Source organism: Gasterosteus aculeatus, chromosome 3 (assembly GCF_964276395.1).
Source record: "Gasterosteus aculeatus chromosome 3, fGasAcu3.hap1.1, whole genome shotgun sequence".
NCBI lineage: Eukaryota > Metazoa > Chordata > Actinopteri > Perciformes > Gasterosteidae > Gasterosteus > Gasterosteus aculeatus.
Genome location: NC_135690.1, coordinates 661,376 through 685,553, shown reverse-complemented (window position 1 = coordinate 685,553; position 24,178 = coordinate 661,376). Strand labels below are relative to the sequence as shown.

At 47.8% G+C, this 24,178-nt stretch overlaps 2 protein-coding genes across 8 annotated transcripts in view; both read right to left on the bottom strand.

Annotated features, from left to right (window-relative positions):
* LOC120816002 (adenylate cyclase type 1) overlaps positions 1–10,682 on the bottom strand; it is a 30,503-nt gene extending 19,821 nt beyond the window's left edge. For both annotated transcript variants that reach the window (XM_040171189.2, XM_078098570.1), the window contains exons 1-4: positions 9,651–10,682; positions 6,833–6,982; positions 6,380–6,498; positions 88–199 (exon numbers count right to left, since the gene is read on the bottom strand). In XM_040171189.2, coding sequence (XP_040027123.2) covers positions 88–199; positions 6,380–6,498; positions 6,833–6,982; positions 9,651–10,259 — 990 coding nt within the window. In that variant the 5' untranslated portion in view covers positions 10,260–10,682. The remainder of the gene's footprint in view (positions 1–87; positions 200–6,379; positions 6,499–6,832; positions 6,983–9,650) is intronic.
* A 7,489-nt stretch (positions 10,683–18,171) lies between these two features.
* On the bottom strand, positions 18,172–23,741 carry LOC120815879 (NAD-dependent protein deacylase sirtuin-5, mitochondrial). Of its 6 annotated transcripts, none has more exons than XM_040170942.2 (9): positions 23,535–23,741; positions 22,550–22,659; positions 22,210–22,343; positions 21,597–21,822; positions 20,981–21,068; positions 20,804–20,857; positions 19,487–19,610; positions 19,268–19,383; positions 18,172–19,074 (listed from the first exon to the last, which is right to left on the bottom strand). In XM_040170942.2, exons 2-9 carry the CDS (start codon positions 22,647–22,649, stop codon positions 19,002–19,004), a joined length of 915 nt encoding a protein of 304 aa, XP_040026876.1. In that variant the 5' UTR covers positions 22,650–22,659; positions 23,535–23,741; the 3' UTR covers positions 18,172–19,001. The 6 variants fall into 6 exon arrangements, with proteins under 6 accessions (XP_040026876.1, XP_040026878.1, XP_040026875.1 ...); XM_040170944.2 differs by having other exon boundaries at positions 23,551–23,741; XM_040170941.2 differs by having other exon boundaries at positions 23,432–23,691.
* Positions 23,742–24,178: the final 437 nt, after the last annotated feature.

Genomic DNA, 24,178 nt, shown 5'->3' with positions numbered 1-24,178 from the left:
ACAGAGCGCTGGCAAAAGAGCAGCTCGCCATGCCAGCAGTGGCTGTAATTGAGGGATATGTGTTCGAGGAAGGGAAACAAGACTCACCGTCGCAAGCTCATCAAATTTTCCAAACAGCTCATTTAGGAGCTTAACCAGTTCCTGGGCTGTGCACTGGGAGGCCAGACTGGTGAAACCCACTATATCAGCAAACAGGATGCTGTGGCGGAAAGAGAAAGAAAAGCTTTTCAGTCACAGCAGGTTATTTATAGCAGCATGTATGAAGGAGAGAAAGAAGAAGATTATTGGATGCCGGATCAGATTAGGTCTCTGTTTTTGTAAATTACATTTAGGAAACCTGAGCTTCAAGTCAAATTATCTTTTTGATAATGTTTTTAGAGGGAGCTAATTAAACCCAAAAAATCAAATTAATGAGCCGCAGCAACAAAAATAAAAAATGGATAAAAAGAGAGGACAAGAGGGAGAGAACTGCGCTCTGTAGCCGGCGGAGCAGTCGAGCAGAGCGACTGGAAATAGAAGCGTTCTCGTGGGGATCAAGGTGGATGCATGTCCTGTTAGGAACTAGTGAAGCGCCCTTCTGGGATCTGATCCTCACGTGGGGAACTTGCATTCCCCTTTCACAGTCGGCACATTGGGCGGAGAGGGCTTTGGGTTTCCAATTAAACTCAAACACAAACTAGAAACACAAATGTTTGTTTCTACCTGTGTCTTGATTTGGATCGAAATTACCGAAAAAAGAAGAAACGGAGTGACTCATTTACTCCTCTCTGTGATAGCACCTCCTACATGAATTCTCTCCAGGTGGCATGAATCCTGGGTGCTGTAATGCAATTGGTCCAGTACGCGCGTAGGCGGGCACTAAAATAGTTATCGATATCACTGCAGTTTCCAACAGCCACACAAGCCGTGGTCTGGTTGGGGGGCTAACGTGGTTTGCCGCCTCTTTGAGCTGTTAGTCCCGTCTGTGATTCGAGGGCTTCGCGTGCTGCTCGGTGACTCTTAGCTACTCCGTGTCCTCGTTGGAAGCACAGTGCAGTTCACTCAGCGTGGAGGTCATGTGATGCTTCACGGTCCGATCGTCTGCTGTCATCACCGCTGGACCCGGAAAGAAACGCCGGCTAACGGCGGCTAACGCTAGCTAGGGTGCATGAGAGCTGCTGATGGAGTGACATGAACCACAACAAGCAGTGCTTGTGCGACATGAGGAGATGATAAGAAGTGCATGTGGTCACTTTGATGTCACCCTTTGGTTTCTGCACCGTATTCAGGCCTCCAGTTCAATTCTGCGACCGGAACCGCAACCAAGTTTGAAGGCCACCAAAAATGTCGGAATGAACTTTCACAAACTGATAACACAAAGTAAAAGTGGTTGTAACAAATCAAGTGTGAAGCCGCCTAATGTTCTCATACACTTCTATATAATATATAATATATGAGGAATACAGGCTTAAGGCCCTTCAGCAGTGGTTCCACTTCTCAGGCGCTTGCTGCCTGGCTATGTTAGCAAGTGCTAACTTGTTCATCGTGTTTCATTGACGGTTGAGAACCGGCCCTTTCTTACGCTCATCAAACTCTGTCCTGTCCAACATGCATGTCCGCGCCTCTCGCCTGTCGCCTGCATGTCAGGTGGTGTTTTCGATGTGTTTTGTCGCTGTAACGAGGAGAGATGTTTACATTTTTGTGAAGGTTTTAATCGGCAACCCTCTGAGGCTGAGAAATATTTAACACCGTGCCGGTGTAAACACTTCACATAGCGATACTACAGCGTATTCAATACCCGCTGGAAATATAGTGCACGACTGCAGCCGGACCATATTCACTGTGTGAGCTGGATAAACAGCAAATTGAGTTTGATGTCCAGTGATTTAATCTCTCAATATTTACCCAACAATAGCTGTTTCATGCCGGCTCCGGACTCCAACACTATTAATTGTAAACTGCTTTGAATGAGTCCTTTTAAATGTTTAATTGTTGATTGTAATTTGCACCCGATTGTCTCATGGCTGGAATATGTAAACTCAGACAAGCTGATTGTAGAATGAATCATCCTTTCACAGTCCCACCTTTTAGTAATCCTTCAAAAGCCAGCTGGAAATAAAGGCGTCTTCTAACGAGGAAACTATTTATTTTAGTTTTACAGCTGCAAGCTGCACTATAAAATCCTGTGGTCGTATTTGGAGCCGATCATCAGTCACTCCTGTGTTTCTTTACGCAGACTGAACTATGCTAATCACTTCGGAGCTCTGCGTTTAAAAATAGCACGTCTCTCTTTCTCTCTCACGTAATAATATTACACAGGCGGGATGGAAGCCGAGCACACGCGCCGCTTGCTAACAGAGCCCTGCAATGTGCCCGAGCACATGTGTCAGCTCATGTCTGCCTCATGATATCTGCCTCGCTACTCCACACAGAGAGGCAGCACGCTGTGCCGTTTGCACAATCCGCGTGATGACTGCAAACCTTGAATTCAAGTGCTCTTTTTGCAAGACTGTATTGTGTAAATCGGCTTTCTGCTTCCTTTAGTGCTTTCAAGTCCACGTCCCTCAAAAAGGCAAAAGGAAACACCAGAAGAATGGCAGCAGAATAATAATAGACTGGAAGCTCATGAATGGCTTATGTGATAACATAGAGAATTGGGGATAAGCTACAGGCGATGACTCCTTTCCTTCAGTAAGTAGTTGTGTTTGTGAAGGAGGATTTAGGCGTAATGTATTTATCAGGCAAACAAGGGTTTGATGTGTTTTTCTGGAAAGAAACTCAAAGGAACCACTTCCACACCTGCAGTGTGGCGGATTCGGTCCGGTCCAGGAGTCCACATGGATGAATGTATTATAATTATTATCACTCGTGCACACGCGTGGGCAAATGAAGCTGCTAATGCTTCTGACAAAATGTTCCGATGAATGATGGTGGAAAAAGCCCCTTTGCTCCCAGATGACCTGGCGAGAGCCGCCTTTTAAGGCGGTCCCGGTTGGGGTTGGATTGACAGCTTTCCCATCAGCCAGAGGAAATGCAGCGTTTCATAACGGATCGTGTGTGAAAGCGAACCGGCGCTCCTACGTGTGCATGTCGCTGCAGGGAGAATCCCATCGAGTTCATCGTCCCTTCTCGGGACCCGCGGTGAACTTTGCTGCGCCTCGGTTATTTTTGCCCGTGTTTACCTCATTCAGACCACATGCAGACCTGTCTCCACTTCGATGTGAGGCGTCACATGGGGGCCTGTGTTCCGTACTAAGTTAATATCTCTCTGCAGCCATAAGTGAGGCAAAAAGGCCCCAACGATGTCCTTTAAAAAGATAAAAGAAGCTGAAAAATGACAAATAAGCCATGAATCATATGTTAGTGACTGCATATGGTAATGTTTATGATTAAATACTCTGACGTGAGGATCTCGTCTCACTCAGGTACATAAATCCAGGGAAAGCTTACTTGATAAAAAGGAGCCGCGTGTGCGAGAACAGGCAGAATAAATCAAGTTAAACATGAACGTTGACAGTGTGCCGAGCATTCAGTTAATAACAGGCTCATTTTCACCTCAACTGCATTAGTTTTGATACACATCTCTACAAAGACATCGTTTCCACTGTGTTTAAACAGCCCCGTTGAAAACATACACGCGTGAATTTGGAGTGTTTCCAGAGACATTTGACTGAGAATTTGCAGAGGCATGAAGAATCCATTTCAGTGGGAAATCTCAGACCTCGAAGGCACTCGTGCTTTCATGAGTTGGATCACTGAGAAGCACAGGGATCGCAGACTTGGAGCCCCCGTATCTGATTTTCAATGTCCTTCGGCAAAACCTTCAAAACAAACGCTGCAGCGCTGCTGGCAACGGCTACGAGTCAGTCCGACCCCACTGCGCCGTTATCACCGTGGCACACTCGCTGCTCAAAGTCAAACGCACATCCCCAACTCACGCTTCTGACTCCAGCCTCAGCAGCTACAGCCCAACGATTCAGATGATTCAAGCGACTCAGTCCAAACATCATTTTTCCTCTGGTAACAACAGCTTGTCTAATAATGTTGTCTAATTCGACCTCCTTCACACCCTCGTCCATTGTTTCCTCTCCGATGGCACATATTCGCGGAAAGTTATTCCCTCAATTATCTCTTATTTCCCCCCTGTGGGAGGCATTACTGATGCTATTTTGGCAGACGCTGTATGGATTTAATCACGCAGCGGAAGACACCAGCCAACTCAAGGGTTAACTGTGGATGGGTCCCTCCGGAGCTGAAGTATGTGGGCTGTGGATGTGCTGACGTCGGGCCAATAAAGAGGCCGACGCAGACGGGTGCGCAGGATGCTTACAACACATTTCACAAGGATAAAGTGTAACTTCTTTGTGCTGGTGTGAGCGAGCCTCGTCGGGTCTATTTGGTGAAGGGAATGCCTTCGTTGGGGGGGGAATTTGTCTTTAACGAGCCGTGTTTGCTTTATACGTGTGGGCGTGGAATGAAATGTTGGAAATAGACACGCTGGATGTGCGAGTGAATTACTAAAGGAGGAGCGGGGAAGATGCACATTGCACTGCATTATATAAGGGATGACAAGACGGAAAGCTCTTTGATTAAAAGAGCAATGCGATGTTAAAAGATGCACGCTCAAAAGTTGCTGCTATTTTCACATTATTAATCGTATAAGTAACGAAAATGCAGTGACTTGGAAACAAAAACAACAAAAACTAACAAGGAGTATTTTTATACATATGTTCATCAGTTACTATACTATAAACTTCCAAATATTGAAAGTGTATGTCAACATGGAGCTATGAACATATTATGTTAAACTTCCGGTTTGTTCCTTTGGAGTCGCGCGCTCCCTTTTTTCATGAGTGATTGCTCCAATATCCCCGTGGCGGGATTTTAATCAGATAAAACACTGCAGTCTCAGAGCATAATGAAGAAAACCAAGAGTACATTGTGCGCCACACTGTTTACTTTGTAATTACGGTCCACCCAAATCACATAAATCATGTCTGCATCCAGTCTAGATGGCTCTCAAAGGGGAGGCGCTATCTGAAGGAGTTCAGGGCACAGAAGCAATCAGCCGAGCCCCACCGAGATGTGTCCATATTTAACCGCCGCGCGCACTCACGCCGTTACGCAACAAGAATTTAGTCTCCATTGCATTTAATCCCCCGTAGCAACGTAATCCTGGGGCTGAGCAAACCCCTCTCCTCAAGCCTCCCTGCTGCTCTGAGAACACAGAGGGGAGGAGAAGGACGCCACAGAAGGAAACAAGGGAAAGGCGCAGCGGCAGGAAGGAGATTTCAGAGAGGTGACAAAAAAGGAGAACGTCAAACGGTCAACCGCAGCCGACTGCAGCTGCAGGAGTCGGGGGGGTAAATGCAAGCACTGACTGCAGACTGCAGATTCTCCCTGGCAGGTGTATAAAGGTGTATTTGATGTTCTGGGGCAGTTTTAAGGTCATTTCTGCTCCATTCAAGGCCCTGCAGGACAGATCTGTGGTTGATACATCACAACTTTCTGTTATGCACGTGTGATTGAAAACATACAAAGGTCACCCGCTTAGCAGCGGGACGATCAGAACGCCTGCACCCCTTCCATGTCAGATTCTAGGTTGTTAGCATAGCTACAAGCATCAGAATCGCACGATCATTCGGATACTGGTGCCAGAAGAATCTCCTTCTCACCAGGAGTTGTCTAATATTTTCCAGTGGGCACCTTAACTCTGAAAGCCTTATTTCCTTTGGAGGCCGCCAAGACATGATGGCCTAGAAGTTGGCACATGCACCAGGGGCATATTCGCAATAGCCCAGCAAAAATATGACCATATTTGGATTAGTTCGTTGTAGCCCATAAATAATTTCTCCCTCAAAATTTGTCACCCGTGTTAAACAATTGGAAAGCGTCTTTGATTTCCTTGTTATCAGGACTGATTTCAAGCGAGTGAGTCGGGGGCTCACCCTCGATATTCACTGTGAATAATTCAATGTTTCAGTTCTGCAGCCCGGGGCCGTGTTAATGCTTCAGAACACTGTTGGGTCAGATCACACCACTTTTCATAGCTCTCTGTGTTATTTTGACATGTTTGTTCAAGTTATTCAGTTCTCTTTTATTTCTTGGCATGCACCATAATGCATTGGGACAACTTTTATTCTTCCGTTGCAGCTGGAAAGTCTCCCATCAGAATCCGAATCAGAAGCCATTTATTGCCACATCTGTCACACATGGAGGAATTTGACTTGAATTGGTGCAATATAATAATAAAACAGAATGGAACAAGATAAGAAATGAGGAGAATATAGTTTCTCCAAATACCACGGTTGAGAGTGCCGTTGGTTGAAGAAATCCAAGAGGGATTTAATTACCAGCGGGAATGGTGTGCGCTCGTGTTTTGTCGATGTGAGGATCCTACCTGACATTGTCGTGTCGCTGGATGTAGATTTTGTGAAAGATCCTTTCTGGGGGCTTCAGGAAATCCTCTTTCATCTCCATAGCTACGTTTCTGGGCAACAGACTCATTAGCAGGCGCTCCTGCATTTGAGCGTGTGTGTGTGTGTGTGTGTGTGTGTGTGTGTGTGTGTGTGTGTGTGTGTGTGTGTGTGTGTGTGTGAACAGAATGGGAGGGAGAGAGCAGATCAAGTAAGTTCAAATATACAATTTATACAATCAAACACAGCAAAGTTATTTTAAGACAAAGTGTTAGAAGCAATAAGAAATGTGCCAGACAAAAAGGTATGAAATCGAGCCAAAACGAATAATGTGTCAAGATGATTCGCAGCACAGGAGCGGTGAGGCGGGAGGGGGGGAGTAAATAGATGCACATCTAATTTTACCCATAGTTTCAGCAACGCACAGGTGCCTGTACCTGTTTCTCGTTCTCGTCCTCCATGCGGAGCCTCTCTTCAATGCAGTTGCGGGCCTGCAGGAAGGCCTTCCTCTGGGCTCGCTCTGTCAGGATGCGCACAAACAGCCCTGACAGGTTGACACTAGTGAACAGCACTGTGTTGGCAACTAACTGCAAGCAGAAGAAAAGGCAAAACAGAAAGCATCACGAAACACGCTGTTTAAAATGAGTTGTTCAAGGCATGTGCGGTTTCGGGAAATCCAGAAGAGATTTGCGTTGCTTTGTGACCTTGTGTGCTGAAGAACGATTTGACTGATATTCTGCGTGTTGCCACACAGTACATTCTTATATGTTTAGTGAAACAGGCCCATATACTACACTATGGACACTCACATATGTGAAATGGAAATCTGTCCTGTAAATTCTTCATAGAAATGAGTATCCTTTCCTTTTTCGATAGTTTTGACATTGATATTCATTTTTTCATCTGTTCATTTTAATATTAGTTGCGTTTTTTTGATGGTTTTGTATTGTTTTCATGATTAATTCTGTTTGAGAGACTTGTGTTTACACACGGATAAACACGCGCTGTGCGTTTTGTCCTCCGTGGTGGTGGAGTAGGAGGCGCCGACATTAAGCCCGTGCTCCTGTTCATCCATCACAGCAGACGCACAGCTGCTTGACTACTTCGACCTTGTCCTGGACACCAAGAAAATACATTTCTTGTTGTTGGTTTTTTCCTCCACGACTTGGGTCAGCCGGCCGTGACTGTAAACAAAGCAAACGAGATCTACCTGCAGTGTCCACCAGCAAGCTGTTCCCCCGGCCAGTCGTTGTACATTCACACGATTAAAGGAACTCAATCTGTTCACATGGCCCCCCAAGACCATTAATCATGAGTGTTTTCCACAGCATAGTTTCACCGACAACATATAACTACTTATTTCACACCTATGTTAGGTTGTCACTTGGTACTCTCAATTGAACCCACTTGCCACAGATAGGCTTGTTTCCCGGTCCAATTAATAATGGATTGAGTTTTTAGAAGCAGCAGTCCGTCTCCGTGCTTGGAAGCAGCGCTGGCAAACATCAACATGTTCAAAAGGTGCTCAAGTTACTTCGCAGACTGCAGTAAGTAAATGTAGACGTCTGAAATGAGTAGAACACTCCTCTGTTTAAAGTGGCAAACCCCAATAACAAAAAATGGGCTTAACCATTACAAAGCAAATCTACATCGGCATTCAATATGTAAAACTAAACATTTCCATTTATGTAAATCTGTAGCATTGTGCGATGCGGCTTTGGTTTAATTAGTAGGCTATCGCTGCTTTGTTTAATGTTAATGGGACGGCGGAATAAAATACAAACTCTCTGGGACTTGTTACACTGTTAATAGCCGGCACTATAGTTGTATTTCACAAATGTGCTCTGGATTTAATATAAGGCTTGTTCACTGTCCAACCCGAGCTTTATCTGGACATGCAAGGTTATAAACTAATGCCATGTGACATTTTATTACTCCTAACTCGCTGCTGCACCAGTACAGTGTGGCACTGAAAAGAAAAAGAGTGATAGCTGAAGAATACAGGGGAGTAGTAATGTCTTTTTTTTCACTTCACTTCCCCCGCTTGCTCCCGTAATAAGATATTTCAGGTAGAATGAGGGCCGGCTGGGGGCCGGGGGCCGAGGTGGGTGACCCGTTCAGGCCCAGAGCCACGCGGGGTCACACCACACAGCTCATCTCTAAGCTTAATGGATTAGCCATCTCTGGTAGTACAGCTAGCTGTGCCCTTCACATGGCAATGCAGGTATCGTACAGCCTTTACGCAGGCGGAAACAACCCCCCCCCCGCAAATACATTGTCGTCATGAACTGATCACGTCTCAATTATCTTTCCTACCAAACGCACACTCTTTGTATCACATACTCCACAAAGGAGGCAGACTTGTTCAACCTCCACCACCTCCACCTCCACCACCACCCCTGGAGGGGTTTGACTGATGTTACATCTCTTCTCTCCTCACCCCTGATGACAGTCAGTCAGAAGGCTGAGCATTGTGACGGGGTAGAAAGAAACGGGGAGAAAAAAGATCCAACGAAATGAACACACAGAGAGCTGGTGCACCGATTTCTATTTCGGCACGGGAAAAACATGTCTGTGCCCTCTTTTACCGCGACTGAAGCATATAGTGGTGTGTGTGTGTGTGTGTGTGTGTGTGTGTGTGTGTGTGTGTGTGGCCTGCTGTTTGCCCTATTTCTTGTGCTAGCAGGATGTCACTCTGGTTCTTCATTCCCAGGTGGTTCCTTTGGGCCTGAATCACATCCCCGGGGAACCAGTCATGGACCAGCAGACCGTTTGGCTCATTTATTTTTCTTCCTCTCCTTGTTTGTTTTTCTTTTCGGGGCCTACGGGTGCGTCACCACGGCTACAGTACATCACTATTTCTCAACCTCTGTAAATGATCCTTAACTTACTTCAAGGGGTGAAGGTTAAAAAAAGTGACTAACCAGTAACACTCACAGCTTTCACTTGCGTGCTTTTCCACTGGATGGAGTCTTCTTGCAGCTCCGCGGCTGAGCTGCCATGAGTTAGGTTTTTGGTTTGTGGAGGGGGGGCAGGGAACGTGGGGGGAGGGGGGTTGTAACCGAGACCTACACTTATTCAAATTATGTTTTTGTTGCTCTTAATGTTTCAGAACTACACTGTTTTTATCAAACCCCTGAGCCACCGCGGGGAGCTGTCCTCGGTGCTGAACTCCACATCACACACGCACACAAACCAGAGCCGACAGCGCGGCGGGATTAGAGCACACGTTGTATTCAGAGGTAAAATACGCACCGTTCTCCACAGTTTCTGCGTTTTCGCCGTGACAGAAGTGGCGGTCACAATCAAATGCGAGATGGAGACCATTATTCCAAACACGACCGCCAGCAGCGTCCGCACCGGTAGGAGCGCGTAGGCGACGAAGGTGACCAGGATGAGCTGCCACACGCCCTGCTCCGGGGACGTCGGCGGCTCCATGCCCATCGCGCCCAGCGAGAAGGGACAGCAGAGGAAGGAGAAAGTGAAGCCGAAGAGCAGCGCCAGGTTGACGATCTGTTGGAGCTGAGTCACCTGCAGGTACTTGACGTTCGTCACGATGAACAGGGAGACGAAGACGACACAGTGGACCGGATGGGACCCCTTGGAGATTGTGAGGCTGGGTCCGGACAGCAACTCCACCACGGTCAGCGTCGAGGACATGAAGATGAGCACGGCCAGGGCTTTGAGAGTGGACGTCTGCTCCAGCTTCAGGTTGTAGTTCTGGAAGAGGGACTCGAGCTCCTTGCAGTCGAACTCGTCCTCGCACGCGATGGTGGTCAAGGGGACGCCCGTCCGACAGCGACTTCTCTTCCGCCTGGTTTTGACTTTCTGAAACGGTATTTCCTCCATGTCAGTGCCATTCATAAACTGAATACCTGCTCACGGCTCGGGTCGAACGGAAGAGCGGATCCCACACCGACGCAGACCGCAGGGGGGTGGGTGGAGGGGTTTGGGGGGGGGGGGGGGGCTGGAGGGGGGGAGAGACGCGCACAGGACAGCCGGCTGCGGGCAGAGCGTCCCAGATATAACCGGAGAGCTGGCCGGTGGCCGCGCTCCACACTATCCACAGGTTGAACAGTGTTGCTCGGAGGAGAGATCCGCTACGAGTGACACCTTCATGTCCCGGCGGTATTTTCCATGCAACCTGCAAAAATATGGATATCTCTGTATATTTTCTTTAGCAGTCGTTTGAGCGCCACGCGAAGAGCAGCGCACACGACGTGTAGTTGAGATGGTAAAAGCTTCTTTCTTCTTTTTTTTTTTTTGTTGCAAGGCTCAGATAGGATCACGCCTGCGCATTATGAGGTGTAGATAAGACAGGTCTCAGCCACTCAACACAGTCAGGACGATGTGACTGGTGCGGCTGCAGAGCTAGTGTGACAGAGCAGTACATCATCCACAATGGCCTTTTCTGTTCCACCTACACATCATGACACGTTTTCTCCATTAGAGACTGCGCAATATATATGTTTCTTTTTCGTTTTTAGCATAAATTGATCCATTTATGCTCTTGCTTTCTGAGTCTCCCCCACTCACACACAAAAGCACAAAAGGAGGAAGGGGAGATGCTGAATTAAAACTGTAGTAGCCAATGCTTTCCGCCGGTGATTCATGAAATTCTCCCGGCTCATGTGGGCTGGCAGCTCTACTGTGTTTGGTTGGCACATACATGAGGGATAACATGCTTGCATGCCATTCATCCTATGATTTCTTTAATGGTATTTTGCGCTGCCAGCGAGGCAGCCACCCTCACCATCGGCACCTTCTTGGCATTCAGGGGGCTGCGCCTCATTCATTACCAGGGGAAGATTAGTCATCCATCACAGGGCTGCCGTCGCCATGGCCCGTCCGTGCCAGGCAGGGTGTGAGAAAGTGACAGATGGACGGCCCTCGCCAAAGTCCAGCACTCCACCGTGCTAGTAGGACACTGGCGTGCCTTCTGTTGCCTCCTCTGTCGATGTGCATCTTCCTCGGCCGCCGACCAAATTTAAAGACAACTGCGCTCCACATGAAATAAGATATTTAAAAAGAGCTGAGTTCAAAAAGCTTGAGCCAGTCGATGCCGTGTCATACCTGAAACGATTGGGAGATTACCCCATTAGCCCGTGTTATGAGCTTCGATTGAAAACTGCTGAAAACTGCTTTGCTTTTTGGAACATTATCATCTCACTTGGTGTAAGCAACTACTCAATCTATTGAATCTGTAATGAAACGTATCATTAGTTCCTCTTCAAAACGCTTGTGGCCACACTAGATGTTCTGTTGGGACATTGTCGTGTCCGCGGGGCCTTCGCTGCCCCTCTCAGAGGAGGGACCCTGAACCGGACCCGTCGCTCTCCGGCTGATCTTGTGTCAGAGTTTCCCTGTTGTCACTGTCTATCGGCTGGCACACTAACGCTGCTGCAGTTAGTCAGTGACGTGGTCGCTTTAACGAGTCCGAAGGGACATGCAAAAGGGACAAAACAGCGTTGGCATTGATGGTCTGTTGACTCGAGTGTAATTAATCTGGCATTGATCTTCCGCCATCGCCCTGATCAATTGTTCCTTATATTCCTCGTGCAGAAGGACACCTCCTAAATGAATCTCAGTAATCAGTGGGGCCGTTTTTCTATTTTATAAGACATCCCACATTCCTTTGATGCAAATGTCAAACTGTGCACACAAACAAGATGAACAGCTGACATTCAGTTTGCCATTGATGTACCTGAACAGGCCAGTTGTTGTTTTACCTGCAGGATGAATACAGGATTGGTTGTCCTAAATATATATGTTGTCTAAATGTTATTTCTATTTTTTTCACTTCATTATAATTATTTTCTGTGTCACTTAAGTGTTGGGGGCGGCACGGTGGCGCGGTAGTTAGCACTGTCGCCTCACAGCAAGAAGGTCCTGGGTTCGATTCCACCCAGTGGCCTTTCTGTGTGGAGTCTGCATGTTCTCCCCGTGTCTGCGTGGGTTCTCTCCGGGTTCTCCGGCTTCCTCCCACAGTCCAAAGACATGCTCTGGGGATCAGGTCAATTGGGGACTTTAAATTGCCCGTAGATGTGTGAATGTGAGTGTGAATGGTTGTGTGTCTCTGTGTTGCCCTGCGATTGGCTGGCGACCAATCCAGGATGTACCCTGTCTATCGCCCGAAGTTGGCTGGGATGCACTCCAGCCCCCCCGCGACCCTGTGTGCAGGATAAGCGGTTTGACAATGGATGGATGGATGGACTTAAGTGTTGGACTGGTGAGAGAATCAGTTTTCAACTCTTCTGTACGTCCGGTCGATTGGAGCTGATTTTGACTTTGAATTTAGATTGACGGATGCTTTCTTTGCCTTCATGTGATATTTTATTTATTATTATTGTTTATTTCCAGAGGGGCCCTCTTGGCACATTGGAAACATGGTGGAGGGGGGGGGGGGCAGAGGGGTCGTGCAAGACAAAAATGTCATTTTGCTCGGCTTTTGATGGCCTCGGGTGTGAGTGCGCGATCAGACTCATCTTCTGAGAACAAAGAGAGGTCTTGTGGGAGTTCAGCACTCCAAGGGTGGCGGACAAGGAGACGGCGGACAAGGAGACGGCGGACAAGGAGACGGCGGACAGGGAGACGGCGGACAAGGAGACGGCGGACAAGGAGACGGCGGCCCGCCTCTGCGCTGCGCACTTCTCTGCCAAAACAACGTCTCCCCACTTCCTCAGCCTGTCTATTTCTGTCTCGTGCTCTTTCATTACACATTGAAAAAGACTCTTGAAACTGAAAGACATAAAACAGCTGAACGTCTGAAGTGGCGCTCATCAGATGATTATGTGTCTGACATATTTACATTGCAAAATAATGTTGTTTGAATAACAGCTTGATGACTCAACAGCCACATGGAAGCTCCACAGCCTCGTTCCAAAGGCTGATGCACATAAAGAATCTCGCTTTCTACCAAATTTGTCTCGCGTTGGGCCTTTGGTCGACTCCCTCTGATGTGTCGCTTGAGCAGTGAGAGACGTCTCGTTCCCCCCTCACAAAGAGACATACTCAGCTTTTAGTTCTCCAGCAGCGGGAGGTCAGTCAACCTGCACTACACAAACACAAAGTCGCACAGCATGGGTCCGGTAGTCCTCAGAGCTGCTGCCTCCGTCTGAACACTCGCTGTCGTCAAGTCATCATCTGTGATGATAACAGAAGACGAGTCCCACCGGTGTCCAGATGAGGCATTACTGCTCCTATAATCACGGACGCATTGGCTTAACACCAGCAAATGAAACAGCCAAGCCGGGCCCAAGAGGGACGGGCAGTGTTGTGAGTTAGCTAATGTCAGCCTTAATTAAAATGTGCTGAGAAACAGAACACCTTTTTTCAGTCAGGTGTGCTGCTCCGGTTGAGAAACGTTGCTGTCTCGGAAGCATAAGAAATGATGGGGAACACTATGAGGAATGAGAGCTTTATTCATACAAATTAGATTTTACGTTCAGAACATGGTGATGTATTTATCTATTTCCCGTTACTTGTGAAATAGAACAGAAAGAATGAATGAAAGTCGGCCACAAGTCAGCTATTTTCACATAAACTTAAAATAAATGAGTCCCATTCCAGCCTTGAGCGGGAGACTGCAGAGCTCCATCTGTCAGGGCTGGAAATGTAATGCACACATAATTACCAAATCAAAACTGGACTCGGGGAAAAGATCCACAAGCTTACACTTCATTTTCCCTCCTACAGAACACGTCCAACGTTCCAGATGAAGGCAGAAACTCGTTAAAACGATACGTTCTGTTGATGCGCTTCTCAGTTCTGTCTCAGCAAGTTCACTGGAACAAAAATAAATGATCTGTTCAACGATTGGTGGAGTAACGCCTACGGGCAGAGAATGAAGTCCTTATCCGACTCTCTCTTTGACTTGTTTACGTTGCCGGACCGACCTCGCGCGACCTTTATCGTATGCTAGTGTGCCGGTTAGCTGCTCATTCCGCTCACGTGGCCGTTACCGCTGATAACGCTGCCCAGGTCTCCTGTGTTTGCACTGTCAGCGCTTTGGGCCCCGTTAGCTCCGTTAGCCGCCACCATCTTGGGAGCCGGTGTCAAGGGCTGATTATTGGAAATACACGGTTGATTTTGGATTCCTTCTAAAATACTCAGCAATGTTCCCTCCTAATATTATATGTCAACGGTTAAACTGAAGAGCTGGAGGCAAAGTCTGCATGAAAAAACACCTTGCTGCTTGAAGTATACCTCAGTAAAAAGCTAGATTTGCTTCACCAGCTAGAAACAGAACCTGCTTCCCTTTGGCGGCGGCGGCGGTTCCCTGAACAATAAATATGAAATCCCGCTTTTCCCCATGACAGCTCGCTGACCGCAACCTTTCGCTTATCAACTTACACGTCTGAGGGACTCGTTCAGCGCCTCTTGTCTTACGGACCACGCCGCCCCTCTAACCTTCCCCTGTCATCAGCAACGATAAAGGGCCTAACAGCTGGACGCATTTGTCTCGACTGCGCACACCGTGATGGAAAATGAGATTGTGAAAAGAAAGTCCCAGAGGAGTTTCTTCTTCGCGGCGTTGGTACTTTGCTGTGGATTACTGTTTAAATGCTTCTTGTCCATCATCTCAGTCCTCGTGACGAAGACACATCGGCGCTACTTCAGGGACTTTAAACTGTAGTTTGAATCCAGAGAAGGTTCCCGCACCTCTAAACGCGTAAAAAGGAAGACGCAAGGTCAAAGCCTTGTTTACAAAAACAAGAAGTAACCCACGTGTCTGTGTGCAAGCTTATGGTGGATCAATAGCCTTCAGGGCCTGAGATTCAAGAGCAACACCCCCCCGTTCCCAAAGCTTCTGAAAGCTTCTGATAGTTCATGTAATCCGGGAGAGGCAACGTGCGAGTGTGTTTGTTTGTCTGCGTCCACTCCATGTGCCTCGTCCCCTCCTTCCTCCATCACGTGCCCACCGAGAGGGAGGGGGAGAGGGAGGGGGGGGGGGGGGGGGGGGGAGAGAGAGGGAGACAGAGAGAGAGGGGGAGAGAAGGTGCACGTTCTACCTTTTCACATAACATAACAGCACCTACAAACTAAAAAACTAAACTCGTGATAAGAATTCTGGTCATGGGGACCAGACTACCAAAGTGGACCCAAATCACACACTTGTATTTATCTGACTACTCGGTATTTAAGTGCATATTTAAACCGCGCAGAGCTGTAAATTTCCCCTGAAGCACTAAAGTCCTTAATTAAACGAGGAAACACGTCTAAGTCCTTTATTCATCCAGTTTGCAGCGTGGATAAGTTTTCAAGAAATGAGTGGGCTGATCAAATAGAAAACTGTGCGTGTCATACATATGTAAAGCACGCGTCGGACATCATATTCTACCATTCATTTGGGTTTTATCTTCGTTTGGCTAAATGCTTAAACCTCCACAATCTGAACGAGTTAAACTCCTCAGAACCGAGACCTCGGCACTGCGTGAGTGGAAACAGCATTAGGAACAGTGCATGTCACAGAGCGGTGGAACAGACGTCTATTGAGCGGGTCAGATGGGGTCAGGTAACGAGTACCGATCCAGGGAGCAAGCGGACACGGAGCCGCGCTGTTTGGAGGCGCCACTGATGACACTCGCCAACACTTGGAAAGGCCTGATGTTGAATGGGAAGTGGATATTGAATTTCAAAGACACAAACACCATTCAGCGGGCAGGGAGTGTGTGTGTGTGGGGGGGGGTCCTCTTATGTTTGACTGTTCCCGTAGGAGAAAAATACCTTTCAATCAATAACCGGCAGAAAAGGGCCGCTGGCCTTGATCCTAATTAGTGCAGAGTTAGAGCAGATTAGCCTGCACCTGAGCCTCAAACAACAGCCGCCATCAGGCCGCCTCAGCAGGATGCAGGTTGGGGGAGGAGGTGTGTGTGTGTGTGGGGGGGGGGAGGGTCTATAACGCCCTTTTTCTCGCATCTTGTTTGTCTTACATCCCATTGTGGGGAATAACTAGTTAAAGCATGGGAAGGACCGGGCGGTCCTAAGGGCAGGGTGACCGGCGCCATCGACGTGACGGTCACCACGGCAACGGAGCAATTAGCCGCAAACCTTTTGGTGTCGAAGCAAAGTCTGCTAAACGCAATGAGTTCAAGGAAAGTTTGAGAAGAGAAGATAAGTATGGGTTGCTAGCTCTGTGTGTGTGTGTCTGTGTGTGTGTGTGTCTGTGTGTGTGTGTGTGTGTGTGTGTGTGTCTTTGCTTGCACACATTCATAGTGTTGTGAATTAACAGTTGCTATAAGTAGAACATACCTAAGTTAGTGTAGTTCTGTTTTTACCTTAAACCATGCAGCCAAATTTAAACACTATGACCTTTTTTTTGGAAGCTCGTCAATTGATTAAAGCACATATTTAACATTTATTTTTTGTTTGGTTATTATCTGTTGTATGCAACATTCACAACAACAAAAAGAAGAACAAAACCACATGAAAATAAACTAATTCATTCTGATCCAGACAGATTGATATATACCAACTTTGTGTACAATCTGTACATTTTAACCAAAATTCCAAGTACATTCACTCATCATCATCATCATCATCATCATCATCATCGGGAACAAAAGGAGCAAATGAAGCGGCTGCTCTTCTTGTAATGAAGGAACACTGTGATGTAACCGATGCCTCGCAGCATCCGCGCTTCTTCTTCTTCAGCAGCAACTGCTGTTGTTTTTGTCACGATGACGTCTGACCCGATAAGCCCTTCGTTCTCTCGCCAGGTGCTTAGGATTTAAACCAGCCTCAAACTCCACGTTCAATTCTTCAATGATGATCCACAAATGTGTCGCTAATTGGCCATAACGGACAGCGGCAGGCTGTGTGTGTGTGCGTCTGTGTGATGAGCCGCACACACACACACCCTGCTGGCCATCACTACCACTCTGGCACAGTAAGTCAAAGATCACACACACACGCTGGTGTTAAAAGCCTCGTTGGAGGAAACAGGCGTGTTAGTGGAGCGCCGATGGGTCGGTTCACCCGGCGGCTTTGGGGTCGGAGAGGAAACCTCTCCGCCGTCACGGATTCATTCGTGGATGAGCCGCAGGACCCGGGAGAGGAGCTGTCGGCTCCAGCTCCAGATGTGAGCGTGTGGGACGGCTGATGTTCCTCCCGGTGACAAACGGGACGCGCTCCTCCAAGGGGAAGCGCAGCGGGAACAGAAGAGGAAATGAGGAAATCTAATCACGACCACGACGCTGATGAGGCGATAACACCGGTTGACAGATGGACGTACTTTGTGCTCAGACTGAAGGATTTGATTTGGATGCAGAGTGTCGAGCCAACAGGCACATGGTGAGGCGGCCTCCGTGAAGACGGAACGAACGTGGGATGAGCTCCGGGTGACTCCTCCGATACAAAGAATGGAGAGAACGAATATGTGTCATCTTTGCCCCTTTACCTCGGGAAGGGGCGATTCTGATGAATCAGTGGATAAGTGGTTTGGTTGAACCGGTGGTCCGAGGTTTATTTAAGGTAACATGGCAGGTAAACACTGTATGATAAATAAAGCATAGAAAGTGTGTGTGTGGATCCACGTCCACAGACATGTGTGTGTGTGTGTGTGTGTGTCCGCTCTTCAAGCTGCTTCCATTCTCAGCAGCATTGCGGTTGAAGTCGGTACCGTTTTACCAATCAGGCCCCCGGCGGCCCCGGGCCCCTCAGTCAGTCACTGTGCCATCTGCAGCTGGGATAGAAGGCTGCATGCCGGCCTCTACTGTCCGTTTAGGGAACAAACACACACACACACACAGTTAAGAAGACACAGGAAGTGCAAACGTGCATTTAGTGTTTTAATAATTACATTAGACATATTTTCATAGGCAGTATTCATTATCATAAACTGTGAGTGATGTTTACAGGCAGAAAAGGTTGTTTAAAAAAAAAAAACATAATTGAATGATTGAATTCACTTTTAGAGAATTTACAACTGCAGCTGTTAAACACCAGTACATAGAAAACTGACATTAATGTAAAAAAGAAAAACCCATGACAAGTGATACTGATAACAAACACGAGGAAGCAGCAGGAAACGGAAGTATAGCTGAATCAGGCTGGTAATGAAGGGACCGCGTGTCCTCTGTGTCCTCGGTCAGAAGACAGCTACACCTGTGTAACATCGCTGGATTCACACCTGAAGTGCAAAGCGATTTGGTCAAGGTTGTGTAAACAGCTTCAAATGGCACAAGATTATGTTACGCCGTGTTCATCGGTTCATTTGGGGGAGACAGAGAGGGAATATTTTCCGCCGGCAACAGTAGCAATATGTTCCGATGTGAAGCAAAGCATTATAATCCGTCACCAGCATCGAACACACAATATGCGTGTGGAATAACAAGATCATCCTTTGCCAGCAGCTGCATGCACAGTGCAATGCTTTTTGTAAAAAAGCTGCACAACTACTGCCTCAGACTGAAAGCAACCAACATGTCAAACTTAAAACAATCCCATTTCCAGTTTATTGAGCGGCACAGCAAATTCAAGTAGAAGATGATCCACAAGTGTTGAAAGAAAACACTCCCTCAACAGCACGACTGATAAGACAAGCGCTTGGATGACGTCGGTCTGTAGACGATGGTTTGTCGAGTCAGTCTCGTTACAAACAGCCTCTTAAAGAGCCTCGGACTCGTGTGGCGCCAAAGCTGGAGGCAGCGTAGTTCCACATGGACCCTGGAAATGGTACCTAGAAAAAACAAGAACACACACATCTACTCGGTGAACAGGAGGAGGATCACGCGCTGCTTCAGAGGCCTGGACGTTACTCACGCTGCCAGTGGATGGCACCAAATATCAAGATATCATCAGCTCGTGCTTCATAACTGGCTGGACTTCATCCATTGGATGGCCAGGTGGCCGTTGTGTCTTGTTGTACTTACGTGAAGTACTCGGATTTTGGGGTAATATTCATGTTAAATTCCGCCACTGGGACGCCCCTGGATGCAATCTGGGGGCCAAACATGGCTGCCGGGTACACGATCGACGACGTGCCCACCTATAGGTGAACAACACGCCGCGATGACACCACTGCTCAGCCTTGCATTTCAGGTCGGAATCTTTCAGAAAGAGATTCCGACGTCAAACCGATGAGGACTCACCACCAGGCAGAGGTCACAGGTCTCCATCTCTTTTTCCACCTTGGTCAGGATGTGGGAGTCCAGAGTCTCTCCAAAGAACACCACGTTGGGCCTCAGCAGGCCGCGGCAGTCGCTTTCGCCGCACCTTGACACAGCGAACCAAGCGGCCCTCAGTCGGTTAATGGTGTCGTTCTGCGCTCATCACTGAACAAGTGGCCCCGACGCAAGAGTGGCAACAGGTGGTGGTGGGGGGGGGGGGGGGTAGATGGAGGCTTAAAGCAGGACGGTGCAGCAGGTCAGCAGAAGCTCAAAGCAAAGCTGGCGGAGGGTGAAGTCGGTGGTTCAGATCCCACAAGCATAGAGATCTAATTGCTCTTCTGAAGAGTTTGCTCGTAGAATAGAGATGTAGCGATTAGAGTAATTGTAGGTAAATAAATGCTACAGTACCAGCGTTTAACACTGCAGTAACGGAGCCAGCCAGGGCATGAGATTTATAAAGGATTTTAAATATATATTCTATTTTGAATTTTTTAAAAGAGGGCACCCAGCAGAATGAGCCACCTTGCAAGTACTTGGTAGCAGCGGCAGCATCAGCACCTTCTCAAAGGTTGTTTTCACAACTGTTTCTGAAATAAGAGGCCTGCTGTGAACATCAAACTTGAAAAGAAGAAAATATTAACCATGATTTAACTGCACTACAGGCGGAGTCCTTGTTTACTTGAAATGTGCACTTTATAACTTAAAGCCCTGTTTGGCCATGTTGCTTTTCAATAAAACATTTACAAAAATGATGATACATTTTGAGTTAACTATGACAGAAATGTGATTAATCGTAATTAAATATTTTAATGGCTTGACGGCACTGATATATAAAGTGGCCATTCATTGTCATCCACCTCTCGGGGTCACGGGTCTGCAGGCTGAGCTGGTTATTCCAGAAGTTGGTCTTCTAAAGACATAAATCACCAGAATGTGCCTGTTCCTCTTCACACCGTCTGGGACGGTTAAAGGCGTCAGTAGAGGCCGTTTGTCTCTAACAGCTTCTGTAAAGTCAGTGTTTGGTGTTTAACCTGCTTTTTACAAGGAGAACATTTTTTCACAAAAAACTGCCGCACACAAAACTATTTCAGTACAAATCTCCTGCTATTTGCACAATGCTCCTGTAAATGTATGTAGAAGTAGAGAGACACGCGTCACTGGAGCCATGCAGAACGCAAAGACCACAGCGCCTCCAGCCTCTGTCAAATGGAAGGAAAACTCTGCGTAGTGTGTATCAGCAAAGCAGCACAAACGGCTTCGTAACCCCGTGTTATTAATATGAGGCGACTGTGTTCCTACCGTGGCAGTTTATCCACAGGAATCTGGGCATCAGCAACATCTGGATCAGGTGAGCTGCACATTCAGAGAGCAAACACAGTGGCTTAAATGACACGTTTCCTGTGTGTGTGTGTGTGTGTGTGTGTGTGTGTGTGTGTGTGTGTGTGTGTGTGTGTGTGTGTGCGCGCTGCCTTTTACCCTTTGTCCTTCAGGGCAGCACATATTGGGCTTCGCCTGTTCACGCTCACATGTCCACAGCTCACACAGCGGGTCTCCATCAGATTGCCTGCAGTTCGTCACGCACAGAAAACACAGCTGTTTGTCCACCCGAGTGACACAAACCCCCCCTCTACCCAACCTATTGACTGGGACGGTTTGGTCTTAAATTGAAGCCAGACTTTAGCAAAGACAATCAAGCACTTGAAGCACCCAATGCACTGGTTGCAAACAAACACAAACGGTGCTGTGAACACGGGAATGACGGGATCAACACTTCTCAGCGGTGGTCTACCGACATGGAATTAGTGAGTAGCTGTGGGCCGACCGGTTGTTTGAAAGACCAACAAATATGAACCACTGAATGTTTCCGTGATCAGGAGAAGAGGATATCCTGTTTTAGTTTGCAGTAATCGCTGCTTTAGGATTTCAGTGATGATTTACTTCACTAATCCACAACAGACCCTCTTCGTTCCGTCCTGCCGGAGGAATCCCGTCTCTAGATGGCAACAAACTCAAGACATTGAACAAATAAATTAAAAGCACATTAGTTTGTAGATATTTTTTTCCCCCGTAGTTCCGTCCCGCCGCCCCTCACCGTGGACCTTCAGCACGTGTTTGGACCCGGCCTGCCGGTGGAGGTCGTCTATGGACTGGGTGATGACGACCACGGAGCGTCCCTGCTTGCTCAGCCGGGCCTCGCACTCGGCTATGGCCAGATGGGCCGCGCTGGGCTTCTTGTTCAAGGCCATCTCCCTTCGGTAATGGTAGAACTCCCACACCCGAGACGGGGTCCGAGAGAAGGCCTCCGGCGTGGCCAGGTCCTGTGGAGGCATCGACGCGGGTCGGGTCAAAACTCAAGAGCAAAAGACCAGAAATATCCAGGAGGCAAGAATTGGACAGATAGTGAAAGGCAAGAGACATTGGCTTTAAATAGTGTGATTTAGGAGGGAGAGCTTTTTGTTTTTTTGTAGGAGCCTATTTTGGATTCCCTCCCGGAGGGAAGTCTCGCTGCAGCCCACGACAAGAAACCGCATTATGCAACAAACGCGGCTTCTCTCTAAAGATAAATCCACTGGGCTACGAAGATGTATTACGTAAACACTAAATGCACCCACTCCACAGCTGGATGTCAGACCAAAGACAAAACTAAAGACCTAAATAAGAAACAACCACCACGCACAACTGTGTTTTGCCTCTGAATGAATTACCTGAGATAGCCACTTCCTCCACTTCTCGTTCTCCCCCCTGAAGGTCGGCACGCCGCTCTCTGCGCTCACGCCGGCCCCGGTGATGATAGCTATGTGTTTGGCGTTGGAGAAGACCTTGCGGAATTCAGACATGTCTGAGAAAATAGAAGGAAGGGGACAAAGGGGATCAAGATTTCTGTTAAAATTGTTCATTTTCCACCAGCAATGCACGGATTAGAATCTGATATCAGTTCGGCCCGTTGTCCTTCATAGCCGATCCAGACGTTTCAGCAGGTTTAACAGTAGAACAATGTGCCTACTAAAGCCAAGTCCAAGACACAGCAGCAAGCCGGCATAATACCTGAGATGGGTCTCGCTGCGACCACCGCCGGCCCTTTCATCAGGCGAGTCGAGCATACGCGGAGGCCGCGCGCAAACACAGCTCGATTTCGGAGAAGCATCGTCCAGGTCCTTGAAGGAGGAACCAAAGAACACATGAAAGGCACGAAATGAAGATGGATTATAACATTCTTCTCACCAACTAGTTCGTTTACAGTGTGCAGTGAACTTCTGTACTTAATACGAAGATGACCAATCAAGCCTTCCTTTTTCACAAACGTGCGTTGTGCAGACAAACCGTGATGAGCCACAGAACCCTCGGATCCCTCGTGTATTTCATTAGGAATGAAGTGTAAGAAAAAGCACAGCTTTCCACACCAGGACTGCGACGAAGTGGGTCCGTGCGCGCGTGACCTGTTGCACGTTTGTGCGTGAATTATCAAACATACACGCGTCACGTGTTTATGCGATCGGAGCCGTGATGCGTGTGTTTGTCCAGCAGCACGAGGAGGTCACGCATGCGACTCAACGCAGGAAACGGGCAAAACTCACCGAATGATCACCGTTTCCCCCCTTACGTTTAACGGAATACACGTTTTATTGAAGCTCGTGAGAGGCTAGCATGCTACTTTGTAGGAAGGGAACATCTGAACACGATGCCAACGTTAGGTTGAAGTTAAGTAATTCCGTGCGAGGTTTCTACAAGCTGACAAAACGTAACAGGTTTGACGGGCTGCGTCTAAAGCCTGGAAACCCGCAAAGCGCTACGGCCGCGTTGCACTCGATGTTTGATGGTTTTCTTTAAAAAGGGACTTGAACACAATTCTCTTCCCAGTCAACCAGTTACTTTTACACCACGAAGCTAACTTTAGCTGAATGTTGCGTAGTCTTTAAAGTAACACACTTTACGTTAATATAACTGGCAGCGTCGTGAATGTATCGTAACCGCTCTCGGTTCCACAAACAGGAACAAGTCGCTCATCCCGGAAACAGGAGCGGTGAATTACGCGTCTTTGGCCTCGCCTTGGTAACTTTATCCAGCGGTTCCCCGGCTCGACGATTCCCACACTTGGCGGAGCAGAAAGTCACGCAGTTCGCTCGTTTAGGTCTGTGGCTGCAATATATCCCGCGCGGCCGTAAAGGCGCCGCGCTGTCGCAAAGCCCGCCGCGAGAGACGCGCGCGCGACGTGAGGTCGGAGGGACGCGTGTGGCTCAGGAGCGCCATCTAGTGGCGCGCCGCCGCAGGTGGGATTCACTCAGGGTGATTCATTCATTCATGACGGTCGAAGCCTCATCGCGTTTCATCCTGTTTGTTTCGGGACGTCTTGTTGTTTCCTCTGCGAAACAATACGGATCAGATTCCTCGTCTTATCACACATCACTGCACAAACACGTAATCCGCCCTTTTTAATTGCATCTCCATTGATTTCCCCCATTTTCATGTGTGCATATCATCCATGATTTCGTTATCTTTTACTGTTATATTATTTTTTCTAGCAAGAAGGAGACGTTACGTGTAGAAAACATCCGATGATAAATGCCTTTTTTTGCCCCATCATCAATTGTGTGTTGTTCCCACGCTACACCCATGCCACCAACGCCCCTCTCTCCCCCTCCCTCCCTCCCTCCCTCCCTCTCTCTCTCTCTCTCT